Source organism: Leucoraja erinacea, chromosome 8, assembly GCF_028641065.1.
Source record: "Leucoraja erinacea ecotype New England chromosome 8, Leri_hhj_1, whole genome shotgun sequence".
In the NCBI taxonomy this organism is placed as follows: domain Eukaryota; kingdom Metazoa; phylum Chordata; class Chondrichthyes; order Rajiformes; family Rajidae; genus Leucoraja; species Leucoraja erinaceus.
In genome coordinates this window covers 34,937,329-34,951,664 of record NC_073384.1, presented here as the reverse complement: position 1 = coordinate 34,951,664, position 14,336 = coordinate 34,937,329, and the positions used below count along the sequence as shown (strand labels likewise).

At 42.1% G+C, this 14,336-nt stretch overlaps 1 protein-coding gene across 5 annotated transcripts in view; it reads right to left on the bottom strand.

The window, feature by feature from the left end:
• The window catches only part of prkn (parkin RBR E3 ubiquitin protein ligase), a 702,314-nt gene that overhangs the window by 123,760 nt on the left and 564,218 nt on the right, over positions 1-14,336 (bottom strand). For all 5 annotated transcript variants that reach the window (XM_055639426.1, XM_055639424.1, XM_055639422.1 and 2 more), the window contains 2 exons: positions 10,788-10,849; positions 1,197-1,346 (listed from right to left, as the gene is read on the bottom strand). In XM_055639426.1, the coding sequence (XP_055495401.1) occupies positions 1,197-1,346; positions 10,788-10,849 (212 nt within the window). The remainder of the gene's footprint in view (positions 1-1,196; positions 1,347-10,787; positions 10,850-14,336) is intronic.

Here is a 14,336-nt window from a genome sequence, read left to right as displayed (position 1 = left end):
TTTACTTCAACTAGTGTCTATCTGTGATTCCACACCGCTGCTTGGAAGTATGCCGCGCCTGCGCGCTGGGTGGGTTCTTCACGTAATCCCTCATCGTAACTCCTCATAAAATACAGATCAAACTTCGTACTGGTAAGTACTCGTTTAATCTTACTATTAAATAAGAAAAAAAGATACTGATAGATAAAGAAAATGGATGAAATTAGTAAACAGGGATTTCAAAATAGACACACAGTGCCCTCCATAATATTTGGGACAAAGACCTATCATTTATTTATTTGCATCTGTACTCCACAATTTGAGATTTGTAATAGAAAAAATGGTTAAAGTGCACATTGTCAGATTTTAATAAATTTTTATACATTTTGGTTTCACCATGTAGAAATTACAGCAGTGTTTATACATAGTCCCCCCCCTCCCCCCCATTTCAGGGCACCATAATGTTTGGGACACAGCAATGTCATGTAAATGAAAGTAGTCATGTTTAGTATTTTGTTGCATATCCTTTGCATGCACTGACTGCTTGAAGTCTGCGATTCATGGACATCACCAGTTGCTGTTACCAATCATGCACACTTTGAACGCTATATCACTGACATGTCAAAACTGGGCCCGGCTCCAGAACAATACATATTGTGCACTCTCTCAGCCTAAATGATGTACCATGGAATATTGGGTGGGGTGTTAAATTTGTACATTAGATCCACCCTCTGGCACATTTTCTAACATAAACAGTGCAATACAGGAACAGCCGTTCAGCCCACAATGTCCATGCCGAATATGATGCCAAGATAAACTAATATCATTTACCTGCACATAATTCTACCCCCCCCCCATTCCCTGCATACCCATGTGCTTATCTAAAAGCCTCTTAAATGCTACTATCACATCTGCCTCTACCAGCTGCCCTGGCGGCGTATTCCAGGCACTCACCACCCTCTCTATAAAAAAACTTGCTCTGCACATTTCCTTTGCCCCTCTCACCTTAAAGCTATGCCCTCTAGGTTTTGCCATTTCTAACCTGGGAAAATGGTTCTGGCTGTCCATCGATCACTGTAATCACTGGTCACTTTGTAAATTGCATTGACAACCCAGCTTTCCCTCTCTAATTTTATTGGCACTGACAACAATTTAAATTGCCATTGGAGAGATCAGCATTACATCCAGATCAAGCAGGTGATATGGTTGGAACTTACCCCACAGCCCAGTCCGTTCTGTGGCAGACATTCTATTCTGCGTAGGCCTCCATCGGGAAGCAGGCCAGCTCCACAGCCTGGTCTTGGGCAAAGTAGCCCACCCATTTGCAGCACACATTCCTCCGCTCCATAGTGCTGATAACGATCATACTGCAGATGGAAGGTATACAGCAGTTATATCACAATGGCACATTGTCATCTGACATCAACTATAGGCAGCAACCTATACTATACTGGAGACACAGGGAACTGCAGATGCTGGTTTGCAAAAAAATAGACACAAATTGCTGGAGCAACTCAGCAGGTCAGGCAGCATCTATAGAGAACGTGGACAGGTGAACTTTCGGGCCAGGACTCTTGTTCAGACTGATTATCGTAGCGGGGGGGGGGGGGGGGGGGGGGGGGGGGAAGAGGTGTGTGGGAAAGGACAAAGATCTGCAAGTGATGGGTGGATACAAGCAAGGATTTTTTCGATAGGCAGATAGTTGGTCAAAGGCCAGAATTGGAAGGAGTGGTGCAAATTGTGAAGCCACATGATGGAATATCGGTGAAGGGGGGGGGGGGGAAGTGGGGAAATGGTGCAAATCCACAAAGAAGAAGGGAGGGGAAGAAAGCAAAAGAGTGGGGTGTTTTTTGGAGATTATTTACCTAAAATTGGAGAATTGCACTATTCTTTTATCACTTTAGAATTTGAAGAGAATGAAAAGGGACAAGAATCAGAAGGCATAGGTTTAAGGTGAGAAGGGCAAGATTTAATAACAATCTGAGGGACAACCTAGACCATTTTCTCTACCAATGTTGCCTGGCCCATTGAATCCGTCCGGCAGATGGGAATGCCTCTGGTTCTCGCCTGTTCTCTCCGTAGCAGACAATTGTGGCAGTTGTATTTCACAAATCGGAACAAAGCATAACTTCTGAGCAACATTGGATTCTGACTGATGACATGGCCCATGCACAGTCTGTTCACACGTGACTGCATGCACACAATGAACAGTATGCAGCGCAGAGAATGCAACAGAACAGACCACAGAAAGGCAGACCGTTCGACGTAGCTACCTGGCCCATTCTGGGAGATAGTTTTGTAACGATGAAAGCAACCATTTAATTGTAATTGTAATTAATTTATTAGCCAAGTATGTAAACATACATTTATATGATGAGTAGGCTTTGATGAGAACGGGAGAAGAGAGGGCAACTTGGACACTACCTCTTCAGTCAGGCTAATTTTATCCACTTTACCCGACTGTTATTCTAGGAAAACCAATCCCAACTTCCCATTTATCAACAGCCCCTTGATTACCATCATCATCCATCCACCTACCATCATCATCCATCCACCTACAATGTAAAATTGAATGCCAATACAAATTCATAAATCAAAGCCAACCATTTTGAATAGAAAAGTCAATTAGCCCTGCTTGTGCACTTCCTGCTACTTTCATGTACCATTGTTTGTTCTTAGGCTGTCACACGCTATCATTCAGAAAATCAACCCATTCCTATTTCAATTGATTTTGTTCTTAACATCAAGAGGAGCATAGATAGGGTGAAAGCACTATCATTTGTTTCCTAGGATAAAGCAATCAAGAACCAGGGGACATAGCTTTAAGGTGAAAGGGAAAATATTTCATAGGAACATGTGGAACACCTTTTTCACACAGAGGGTGTTGTATACGGAATGACCGGCAAAAGCAAAAGGTGAAATGGGTTTGAGTGACAAACAGTCTTCAAATTAAAATCTGATTTCCATTGCCTGCACTGATAGCAAATACATTCCCTAATATTGAGTACTTGTGACTGAAAGGCTGCACAGAAAAACTGATGCAAAATGTAGAGACATTATTTTGTCCAGGAGCTTATTCCTGCATCTGAAGCATTATGGAGATATTCTGAACTGCAGATGCTTGAATATTGAGCAAAACGCAAAGTGCTGGAGTAACTCAGTACGTTAGGCAGCATCTGTGGATGGAATGGACAGATGACGTTTTGGGTCGGGACCCTTTTTCAGACTCTCTTTCATTATCTGGTAAGTATAATCAGTATTTTCTTTACAAGTAAAGCCATTGTTATAGGGCACAGAAAAAGGCCCTTCGGCCCAATCTGCCCATGCCGACTAAGATGCCCATCCAAGCTAGTCTCAGTTGCCTGTGTTTGACCCATTTCTTTTAAGCTTAATGCAATTTTTAAAACAGGGAGGTAAGCAAAGTCTGAGTGACACAGAAAACAAAGTGCAGGTTAGACATGGTCTGATAGTTCAGTGCAATCAAAAGAGAGGGTAGAGTTGAAACATGAGAGGCAGGAACTTACATACTTGGGCACCTTGGTCTCAGCGAGTTGCCACCAGGTTTCTGTATGTGACATTCAACACCCTGTGATCTTAGCTGGCAAATAATCGATAGTCCCTTGTCCACTGATATTGTTCACTCCATCTTATTACTGGTTGATGTGAAATAGCAGAGCTACCTGCTTACACATGACAGTCTCAGAATCATGTCCACACAATATTTCAGTGCATGTTTTTATTTTGTGGGGTTAGATGATGTGCTGCTCAGCATGTTGGCCTTTCAACTCTGGATCTGCTGTTCAAATCTCATGAATGACGAGCTCCTGTTTTCCAGCAGCACCGGTCTCTGGTGAGGTGATCTTGAACTCGCTGAGGCCACTTATTGCCCACAGAAAAAACCTGCTACTTTATGTTGGATGTTGCGAATATACTGCTCAAAATCAAACACTTTAAAGGGATTCAAATTGAAACTATATCTTGGGCTGCTTCACTGAATCGAACGTTGAGAGGCTCTTGAGGAATGGAGAACAGGTTGTTTTACATCAATGATAACCTGATAAGGTAGCTCCTTTGGATATTTGTGTGTTACTTGTGCTATGCAAATGGCAATTGTTTTCCCTGCTAGTAATTTGCAATCCTGCAAAAGTTTAAATAATTATGGTTATGTACAGACAGAATAAGAATGAATAATCAAATAGGTATGAAGAGGAAGCTAGAGACATAAATGCTAGAATCTCGAGCAAAACACAAAGTGATGGAGGAAATCAGTCAGGCACCATCTGTGGAGGGGACGGTTAGACAATGTTTCGGGTCGTTACCCTTCTTCAGACTAATTTGAGTAGAGTGGAGAAAGCTGGAAGAGAGAAGTGGGGGCAGGATAAAGCCGGTGAGTGATTGGAGGATACAATTGGGGGCGGTGTGGTAATTGGCAGAAGGGATAGCAAGTGACAAAGGCAAGAAGTGAAAAGAAGATAAAAATGGCGTTAATACTAGCCAGAGGAAGTAGTTGAGGCAGGCACTCTCATCATATTTTAAAGACAATTGGACAGGTTAATGGACAGGAAAGGTTAACAGGGGAATCGGCCAAATGCAGGCTACTGGGACTAGTTTCGATGGGGTATCTTGGTCAACAAGGTCAAATTGGGCCAAAGGGCCTTTTTCCATGCTGCACAACTCTATGACTATGATATGGAAAGAAGAGTAGTGAAATGCAAAGCCGAGAGAGGAGCATGGGTGGAAGGGGAAAGAGAGGAGAATAAAAGGGAAACGTGGGACTTGGGGATAGAAGATGATTATGCAAAGGAGGGGAAAACAGTAGGGTGACTGGGGTAGTGGGAGAAATGTGTGTGTACTGAGGATGTTGTTTTTCAGGAGAAAAGGGGGAGTTATTATTTGGAGAATTCAATATTCATACTGTTGGGTTGCAAGTTATAGCCTCATAACGCCAGTGAACCGAATTTGATCCGAGCCTCCGATGTTATGTGTGGAGTTTGCTCTTTCTCCCTGTGTCTGTGTAGGTTTCCTCTGGGTGAATCATAGTGAGTGGCAGCTTGGAAACAGGTCTTTGGTGCGCTGGTTTCATTCCGCATCCCAAGGACTTGTGAGTCGGTGGTATAATTGGCCACTGTAAAAATTGCTCTAGTGTGTAGGTGGTAGAACCTGGGGAGAATTGATGAGAATGCAGGAGAATCAATTGCAAGGAAATATTAATGGGGGGGATGAAAGATGATGTGCCAAATAGCCTCCTTCAGTGTTTTGAGGAAATATGGGGTGAACAGAGAGAAATGTTATGAAGAAAGATTGAATAAAGGAGTTATTCCGAAAATATGAAGGATAATCTTGGAACATAATAGCTTGGGAGGGCTTGGTATAACAAATAGATTATTTCTCCCATTAAAACAGTCTGCAGTCAGTGGTCAAAGTCGAAGTATAAGGATATATGGTATTGAGTAGAAGGGAAATTTCCTCACACATAGGATTGTGATTCATCGGAACATTGTTTTACCTCAGAGCTGCAAATGCTCAGTTACTTATTTTGGTTGTGACTGTGAATAGGATAGCCAATGAGAACCTTTATCCCAGGGTGGAAAAGTCCAACATTAGAGGGAAAAACTTAAGGTGAGAGGGGAAAAATATAATGGAGATATATACGGGGCATGTTTTTTTACACAGAGAGTGGTGGGGGCCTGGAACCCATTCCCAGGGATGGTGGTGGAGGCAGATACAATAGTGGTGTTTAAGAGGCTTTTAGATAGGCATGTGGATTTGCAGGGATTGACGGGATATGGATCACTCACAAGCAGATGAGATCAGTTCAGCTAGGCATCATTTTCAACACAAACCTTATTGGCCGAAGGGCCCATTCTTGTGCTGTACTGTTCTGTGTTCAATGTTCAATGTTCAATGTTCAATGTAATGAGGAAGTATGGGCTCAGGCAGCAAAGTATAGCTGGAGATCAGCCCTGATCTAACTGGATGGTGGGACAGGCTCGAGAGGTCATCTTGTGGTTTCATCTCATGTTCTATTCCCTATGGCAGTGGATATGCCCATGAACTGTCAGCTTTTATTTAAAGAGCCTGTTTTAGATCACCTGATTGAATACAGAAGCACTGCATGGTTTCTCACAGCTCGTCTGCTCCACAATTCACCTGGTGGGGATCGATTAATTAACATTGAAGTTGGATGTATGCAGTGGAATGTTTGAATAAAAGGTAGCAATGTTATTTATAGACTAGCAAAAGCACTGACCACTAGACCATGTACAATAGATTTTTGTACAACAACTCCTAGCATCCATCTCCATCCATCCATCCATCTTAGCCTTGTGGCTAAGGGGATTAGGGGGTATGGAGAGAAGGCAGGTACGGGATACTGAGTTGGATGATCAGCCATGATCATATTGAATGGCGATGCAGGCTCGAAGGGCCGAATGGCCTACTCCTGCACCTAATTTCTATGTTTCTATGTTTCTATCTAGCCAACTGAGGCAGAAGCACACTGGATAGCCACCAAGTGGTCACAGGAGTGGAAGGCAACCTCATCTCCATTACACAGCTACATCTCTTCACCAGATAAAAGCTGTCCAGTGTCTGACCTCCCCAGAGGAGCATGGGTGAAGCTCAACAGACTTCGTACTGGAGTTGGGCGTTTCAATGCCAGCATCTGGAGATGGGGGCTCCACCAGAGCCCAGCCTGTGAATGCGGAGCAGAACAACAGACAGCCAACCATGTCATCTCTGAGTGTCCGCTCTACCACCCACCAAATGGAGCTCAGGGCCTGGTAGACATTGATGCAGAGACAACAACTTGGCTGCTCAACACCCGCCTTGAGATCTAACTATTCCTTTGGTTTATGTTTCATGTGCAAGAAGAAGATAGATTTGTTTTTGTCTGACAAGGTTGTTTTAATCTTTATATTTGAATTATGACAAAATTAGAACACAAAATATAGAACAGTACATCACAGAAAAAGGCCCTTTGGCCCACAATGTCTGTGATGAACATGATGCCAAGTCCAACTCTTATCTGCCTGCACATAATCCATATCCCTCAATTCCCTGCAAATCCATGTATCTATCCAAAAGCCTCTTAAATGCCACTATCATATCCGTTTCAACCACTACCTCCAATAGTGCGTTCCAGACACTTACTACCCGCTGTGTAAAAAAACTTGCCCCGCACATATCTGACAACAAATGGTGTCCATATTTGAGCCTTATTAAGAAATTTCTCTTGACAAGCAGACATTTTGAACTAGCTTTGGATAGAATGTTCATATACTATCACTGCCAGGTCTGGAAAGGTCTTGCCTAGGTATTATTGGTATTGGTTTATTATTGTCACGTGTACCAAGATACAGGTTTAATAGGATATTATTATTATTTTAAAATAATGGGATATTAATATTAGCTTTTAATAGATTATTTTATTAATAGGGCCCACTGAGATTTTAATATGATTCCCTCTAACCTATCTACACACACATCTCATTGATATCGTACTTTGACAGTCCCATCAGCTTTTTATATCAGGGTAATTTACTGCAGTCAATTAACCGGCACATCTTTGTGATTTGGGAGGAAGCTGCAGCACCCTGGAGGCATCTCATGTGGTGACAGGGAGAACGTGCGAATCCCATATAGACCGTGGTCATTGGAGCGGTGAGGCAGATGCATACTTACAGCACCACTGTGCCACCACTTTGATTTATGGCGGTCAATAATTTAATAACTGCGCCACCCGCAACCTTCTGTAGCATTTTCAATCCACATTTTTAATCCACATTCCACATAAATAAGGATATAAAAGCAGTTGTTTGCAAGTGTCAGTGGTTAGCGGTGAGAAATTGAGATGAAGATGTTGTAATGGTTTGCCTGCAAACAGCTGGGGAACAGAACTGAATGCTTCATGGACTCAGGGGCTTCACTGGTGTGAAGGAGCAGGCACACATGCCAATAGAAAGAGCAATTGAGATTGTCTCCTAATTAGTCATGTCTGACAATGCAAGAGGAACACGGGGAGGTGAGGTGTAAAAAAAAAAGTATATGAACTCATGCCGTGACGTACAGAACCTGGCATACAATTGAAGCGCATTCAGCATGTAGTCATTGTTGCAAAATAGAAAATGCAGCAGCCTATTTGTGCGCATCAAACTGGCCACAGACAGCAGAGTGCTCATTGGCTGGATATGGTACTGCATTCATTAAGGTGCACCAGTGAGCAATGGGGGATATGAGAGAGAGGAAAGTGAGAGAGATAAAATAGCAAGGGAGTGGGGTCAGGGAAGGTGGGAGGGAAGGAGAGAGAGAGAGAGAGCGAGTGAGTGAGACATAGATACATAGAAAATAGGTGCAGGAGGAGGCCATTCAGCCCTTCAAGCCAGCACTGCCATTCATTGTGATCATGGCTGATCGTCCCCAATCAATAACGCGTTCCTGCCATCTCCCCATATCCCTTGATTCCACTAGCCCCTAGAGTTCTATCTAACTCTCTATTAAATCCTTCCAGTGATTTGGCATCCACTGCCCTCTGTAGCAGGGAATTCCACAAATTTCCTGCCACAGAAACAGTGTGAGTAATAGAGAGAGAGAGACAGCAAAGAAACAGAGGTTTGAGTGAGGGAGGGGGAGAGACAGATGGGAGACAGAGTATGGAGAAAGAGAGAGGAGGGAGAGAGAGAGGGTAAAGGAGGCTGCAGATCAAATGCTTGGTTTCAATGCCACTGGGACAGTGGATAAGAGTGCAGTATGGGGATGGAATGGTGAGGGCAATGGATGGGAGGTACTTCCTTTGAGGTAACCCAAACTAAACAGAATGTCACACTAGGAACAGTATTAACCTAATGCAACTGATGCAGAAATTGTACAGGGTGCACTGATAACTCATAAGAACCTTGGCATTTCAAAAGCCATGGCAATGATCTAATAGTGGTTGCTTAACTCCAGAAAATATTGATTTTCAGTTGTATCATGCTGATAAAAACAACATTCACAATTGGAGTTCTAAACTAGCATTATTTGCGACATAAACAAGAGACTTAAAGAGAATGTTGTCTACCTGGTGCCAGGGCTGGCTGGAGAGGAATTTGGAAAAAAGACGGATGCCAAGAAAGCTGAGCAACATGCATTTTGAGATAGAGACAGAGGGATAAGGTGAGTTAACTTGTTTGATGGGCCCTGGCATCACACAGAAGCAGAGTTATACCAGTGCCCTGATGGAAAGGCAAAACTAGGAGTTGGCAACAATAACTCTCAGGGGTCCAATTGTCCAGTCTGATGGAGGATTGGGAATCCAGCTGCTTCCAAATCAATGAAGAACATTAATTAAAGTCACAGAGCCAGTAATTCTGTTTAACAAACGTAAAAAAACTGACAAGTTCTGATGGTGCAGTATCCAACACAAGGATGCCTGCATGACACTAAATGGTGCTGCTGCTTTCCAATCTTGTCGGCAGCTTCCAATTTGATATAGGAGCAAGGGAATGAGGTAGAATCCAGTCCTTATACGACTGAGATACGGGACCCAACCCAGTTAGAATGGAATGAAAAACCCTGGCTTTTAAACAGACCATGCAGATCCCCAACGAATTAAGCAAACAAGCCTTGCATCTTAAAACGTGTCACATCCTTTCCAGACTGTTAGGTACGCTGCAAGCAGCTGGATGGCAATGCAAGCACCAGGGATTTAGAATTGCTCATTTTCAACATTTCTCTTCCACGTTGCTTCTGCTCATAGTTTCACCAATAATTAGATACTAAGTGAGTAATTTGCACAAAGAGTTCATTAAGAATAGACGATCAGAAATTAGAAAACAACAATAGTACAACGGGGACTATTCTCCGAGATTGTGTTATTTGCATTGTTTGGGCAGCATATGGAAATCCCAGAACTCCATTTATACCTCATTAAAGCTTTCTTAATGTTCCCAACAATTTGACGTTAATTTGAACTGAATACAAGATAGAAAATGAACAATTATCTATGGAAATGAAATGCAGGCATCATTGTGTTGGATACTGCAGCATTTAAAACACTCAGCAGGTTAGAGGTCAATAGCCAGGAAAATTCTGTGTTTTAATCAAGCATAAACCAGACCTTGGCACTAGTGCTGGAGTAACTCAGTGGGGGTCAGGCAGTACGATGATGCTGCCTGACCAGCTGAGTTACTTCAGCACTTTATGTCTTTTTCTATAAACCAGCATCTGTGATTCCTTGTGTTTACATATGCCAGATCATTCTTTCTGTAAAGAAGGCCAGGCTAAAATTTAGAGACACGAGGAACTTCCTCAGATCCATCTAAACGTGTCTGAAGTAGAATCTCTACCCAAAATGTCATCCATCCATGTTCTCTAGAGATGCTGCCTGACCGGCTGAGTTACTCTAGCACTTGTGGCCTTTGTGCATTAACTCTGAAGTCTATCCTCTAAACCTCTTAGTCCTCACACTAAATCTATACCCTCTGGCTTTAGACACCTAATCTATGCCCTCTAGTCTCAAAATCTGATCATTTATTATTCAATTTCCTTTTGTGGCACAATTGGTTTTAACCATTTGTGGGACCAATAAGGCACAGAACACTCAATTATAAATCGACCAACGTGACAAAACATTGGAAATACCACAGGTACAACTGACACCTGTCAAGGTGTAGAGGAGTTATTTCTCAAATACCTTGCTTGTTTTCTCCATTTTAAGTCACATGGGCTCACAATGCACAAACCTGTACCCTGTAGATATATCAGGAGCTGTCTCGCCCCCAAACCTTGCTTTGTGACAGGAAAGAACTATCTGCAAACAATGAACTTACCTGGTCGTTTCCAAGTATCCTGAAGTGATGTGCTTCTTTAATGAGTGAATCTTGACAGCCAGCTGTAAATAAAGGACAGAAAGAATGATGTGTAACTTTTGGTTCCATAAAAAAGATTGGAAAATAGCAAAGCTAATAAAGAAAATTATGGTCGTTTTTCTAATCAATATCATGTTCCTAAGTGATAGGAGCAGAATTAGGCCATTCGGCCCATCAAGTCTACTCCACCATTCAAACATGGCTGATCTATCTTTCTCTCTCAACCCTGTTCTCCTGCCTTCTCCCCATAAGTCCTGACACCCTTACTAATTTGCTGTTATCTTTGATCTTAACAATATAAAAAAATGTTTTTCAAATTTGGAGATTCAACCGAGGGTGTGTCCAGAAGAATGGCATTTTCTTTTGATGAAAAAGATTTTTATATCAACCAGATTCAGCTTCTGAGTAGTTTAGTTCACAAGTCACAGCACCCTCCACATCCGAGAAGCATTCAAAATGGTGGAACAAATTCTGAAGGGACATTATAATCCAATACCCTCTGCTCCTTAATACCCTCACAGTCTTCAAAAATCTGCAGAGGTTTAAATATAGTTGGAAGAATGTATTATAAAATATAAAACAAAATAATAGTAATAGCAAGCACAAGCAAAACATCAAAAATGTGCACAATATCCAAGTTCCCTCTGTTTTAAAATTGGTAATCTAGAAATTACAGATCCAGAGGGACATAAAATTCCATTTGCCAAGATTGGAAAATGCATAGAGGTTATGTGGTAGTTAAATTGTGCTGAGCATCACAAGTCTGCAAGTATATTTTGGCCTTGAATCAATTGTGTTGTAGGTTTATCGTAATAATATCTTGAATTCAATTGTGAGATGAGATTAGGCAAACTAGGAAAAAAGACACAAAGTACTGGAGTATCTCAGCGGGTCAGGAAACATCTCTGGAGAACATGGATGGGTGATGTTTGGATCAGGCATCTTATTATATCCATGTTCTCCAGATATGCCGCCTGACCCGCTGAGTTAATACTTAATACTTATCTAGACTTAACTATTCAAAGTCAGCACAGAATTATGAAGGGGAAATCATGTTTGACTAATCCTCTGGAATGTTTTGAGGATGTAACAAGGGATAATAAGGGAGAGCCAGTGGATGTGGCGCATCTGGACTTTAAAAAAGTATTTGACAAGGTCCCACACTAGAGATTAGTGTGCAGAATTACATGGTATTGGGGGTAGGATATTGACGTGGATAGAGAACTGATTGGCAGACAGAAAGCAAAGAGTAGGAATTAATGGGTCCTTTTCAGAATGGCAGGCAGTGACTAGTGGGGTGCCGCAAGGCTCAGTGCAGGGACCTCAGATATTTACAATATACATTAACGATTTAGACAAAGGAATTAAATGTAATATCTCCATGTTTGCGGATGATACAAAGCTGGGTGGTAGTGTGAGCTGCGAGGAGGATGCTATGAGGCTGCAGGCTGACTTGGATAGGTTGGGTGAGTGGGCAGATGCATGGGAGATGCAGTATAATGTGGATAAATGTGAGGTTATCCATTTTGGTGGCAAGACCAAGAAGGCAGATTATTATTTGAATGGTGTCAGATTAGGAAAAGAAGAGGTGCAATGAGACCTGGGTGTCCTTGTACATCAGTCACTGAAAGTAAGTATGCAGGTACAGCAAGCAGTGAAGAAAGGAAATGGCATGTTGACGTTCATAGCAAGAGGATTTGAGTATAGGAGCAAGGAGGTCCTACTGCAGTTGTACAGGACCCTGATGAGACCACATCTGGAGTATTGTGTGCAGTTTTGGTCTCCTAATTTGAGGAAGGACATTCTTGCTATTGAGGGAGTGCAGCGTAGGTTCACCAGGTTAATTCCAGGACGGCGGGACTGACATATGATGAAAGAATGGATCGACTGGGCTTATATTCACTGGAATTTAGAAGGATGAGAGGGTTCTTATAGAAACATAAAACATTCTCAAAGGATTGGACAGGCTAGATGCAGGAAAAATGTTTGGGGAGTTCAGAACCAGGGGTCACAGTTTAAGAATAAGGGGTAGGCAATTTAGGACTGAGATGAGAAAAAATCTTTTCACGCAAAGTTGCGAATCTGTGGAATTCTCCGTCACAGAAGGCAGTGGAGGCTAATTCACTGGATGTTTTCAAGAGAGGGTCAGATATAGCTCTTAGGGCTAACAGAACCAAGGGATATGGGGAGAAAGCATGAACGGGGTACTGATTTAGGATGATCAGCCATGATGATATTGAATGGTAGTGCTGGCTCGAAGGGTTGAATTGCCTACTCCTACACCTATTTTCTATGTTTCTGTGTTTTTAATTCAAAGGGCGGAGGGTACATGGAATGAATGCCGAAGGAAGTAGAAGGAAGAGAGGCAGGTACTATAACAATATTAAAAGACACTTGGTCAGGTACATGGATAGAAAAGATGTAGAAGGATATGGGCCAAACATGGGAAAATTAGACTAGCTTAGATAGGACTTCTTGAATAACATGGCCGAGTTGGGCCGATGGACCTGTTTCTGTGCTGTATATCTGTGCTAAATAATCGAACCATACAACTATTCCTCAGGACAACTTCTAGACCTGTAATTTTTTTACTCTGTTGGAATAATTTGACAATTGTTAAACTACTTCACGAATTTCGACACATTTTGCCATACAGCATGAAAACAAGCACTTCGGCCCAACTCACCCATGCCGAAGACGCACAATCTAAGGTAATCCCATTTGCCTGCATTTGACCCATACCCCTCTAAACCTTTCCTACCCATATACTATTGCTGTTAAAATACTTCATCTACCAGCATCCTCGCTCGTCCCACATTCTCCCCACCTTCTGAGTGAAAAAGTTACCCCTCTGGTTCCCATTAAATCTTTTCCCTCTCTCCTTAAACCGATGCCAACTATTACTTGATTCCCCTGCCCTGGGTAAAATACTCTGCATTCACCCTATCTATTCCCCTTATGATTTTATATGCCTCTATAAGATCATCCCTCAGCCTCCTATGCGTCATTGAAGAAAGTCCTAGCTTGCTTAATCTCTCCCCATAGCTCAGGCCCTCATAAATCTTCACTATAACACCCTCGTAAATCTTCACTGTACTCTTTCTAGCTTAAAGATGTCTTGCCTATATGTTTGTGGGTTTAACCATCTACAATGAACCATGTGGAGCCACACTACACTTCTTCCTCCTCTAAAATAGCTCCTTTAAAATCCTTTTCTTCAGCCAATTTGTTATTACTTTTCCAGTCTTTACTCTAAACACTCATGGCTTAAACTTAAGAAAGCTGCTGGGACATTTTGAATCCATGTTATTGATTCCATTTTGGCATAATGGAAGTCTTGAAGATAACTCCTCCCCATCAAACGTTGAATAATTTATTCTCTCAGAACATCATACAATACAATACAATACAATACAATACAATACTGTTATGAATGTTTAGAATTCTCAACCCCAGAGAGCTGTGGAGGCTGAATCACTGAATATAGCTAAGACTGAGCAGATGGATTTT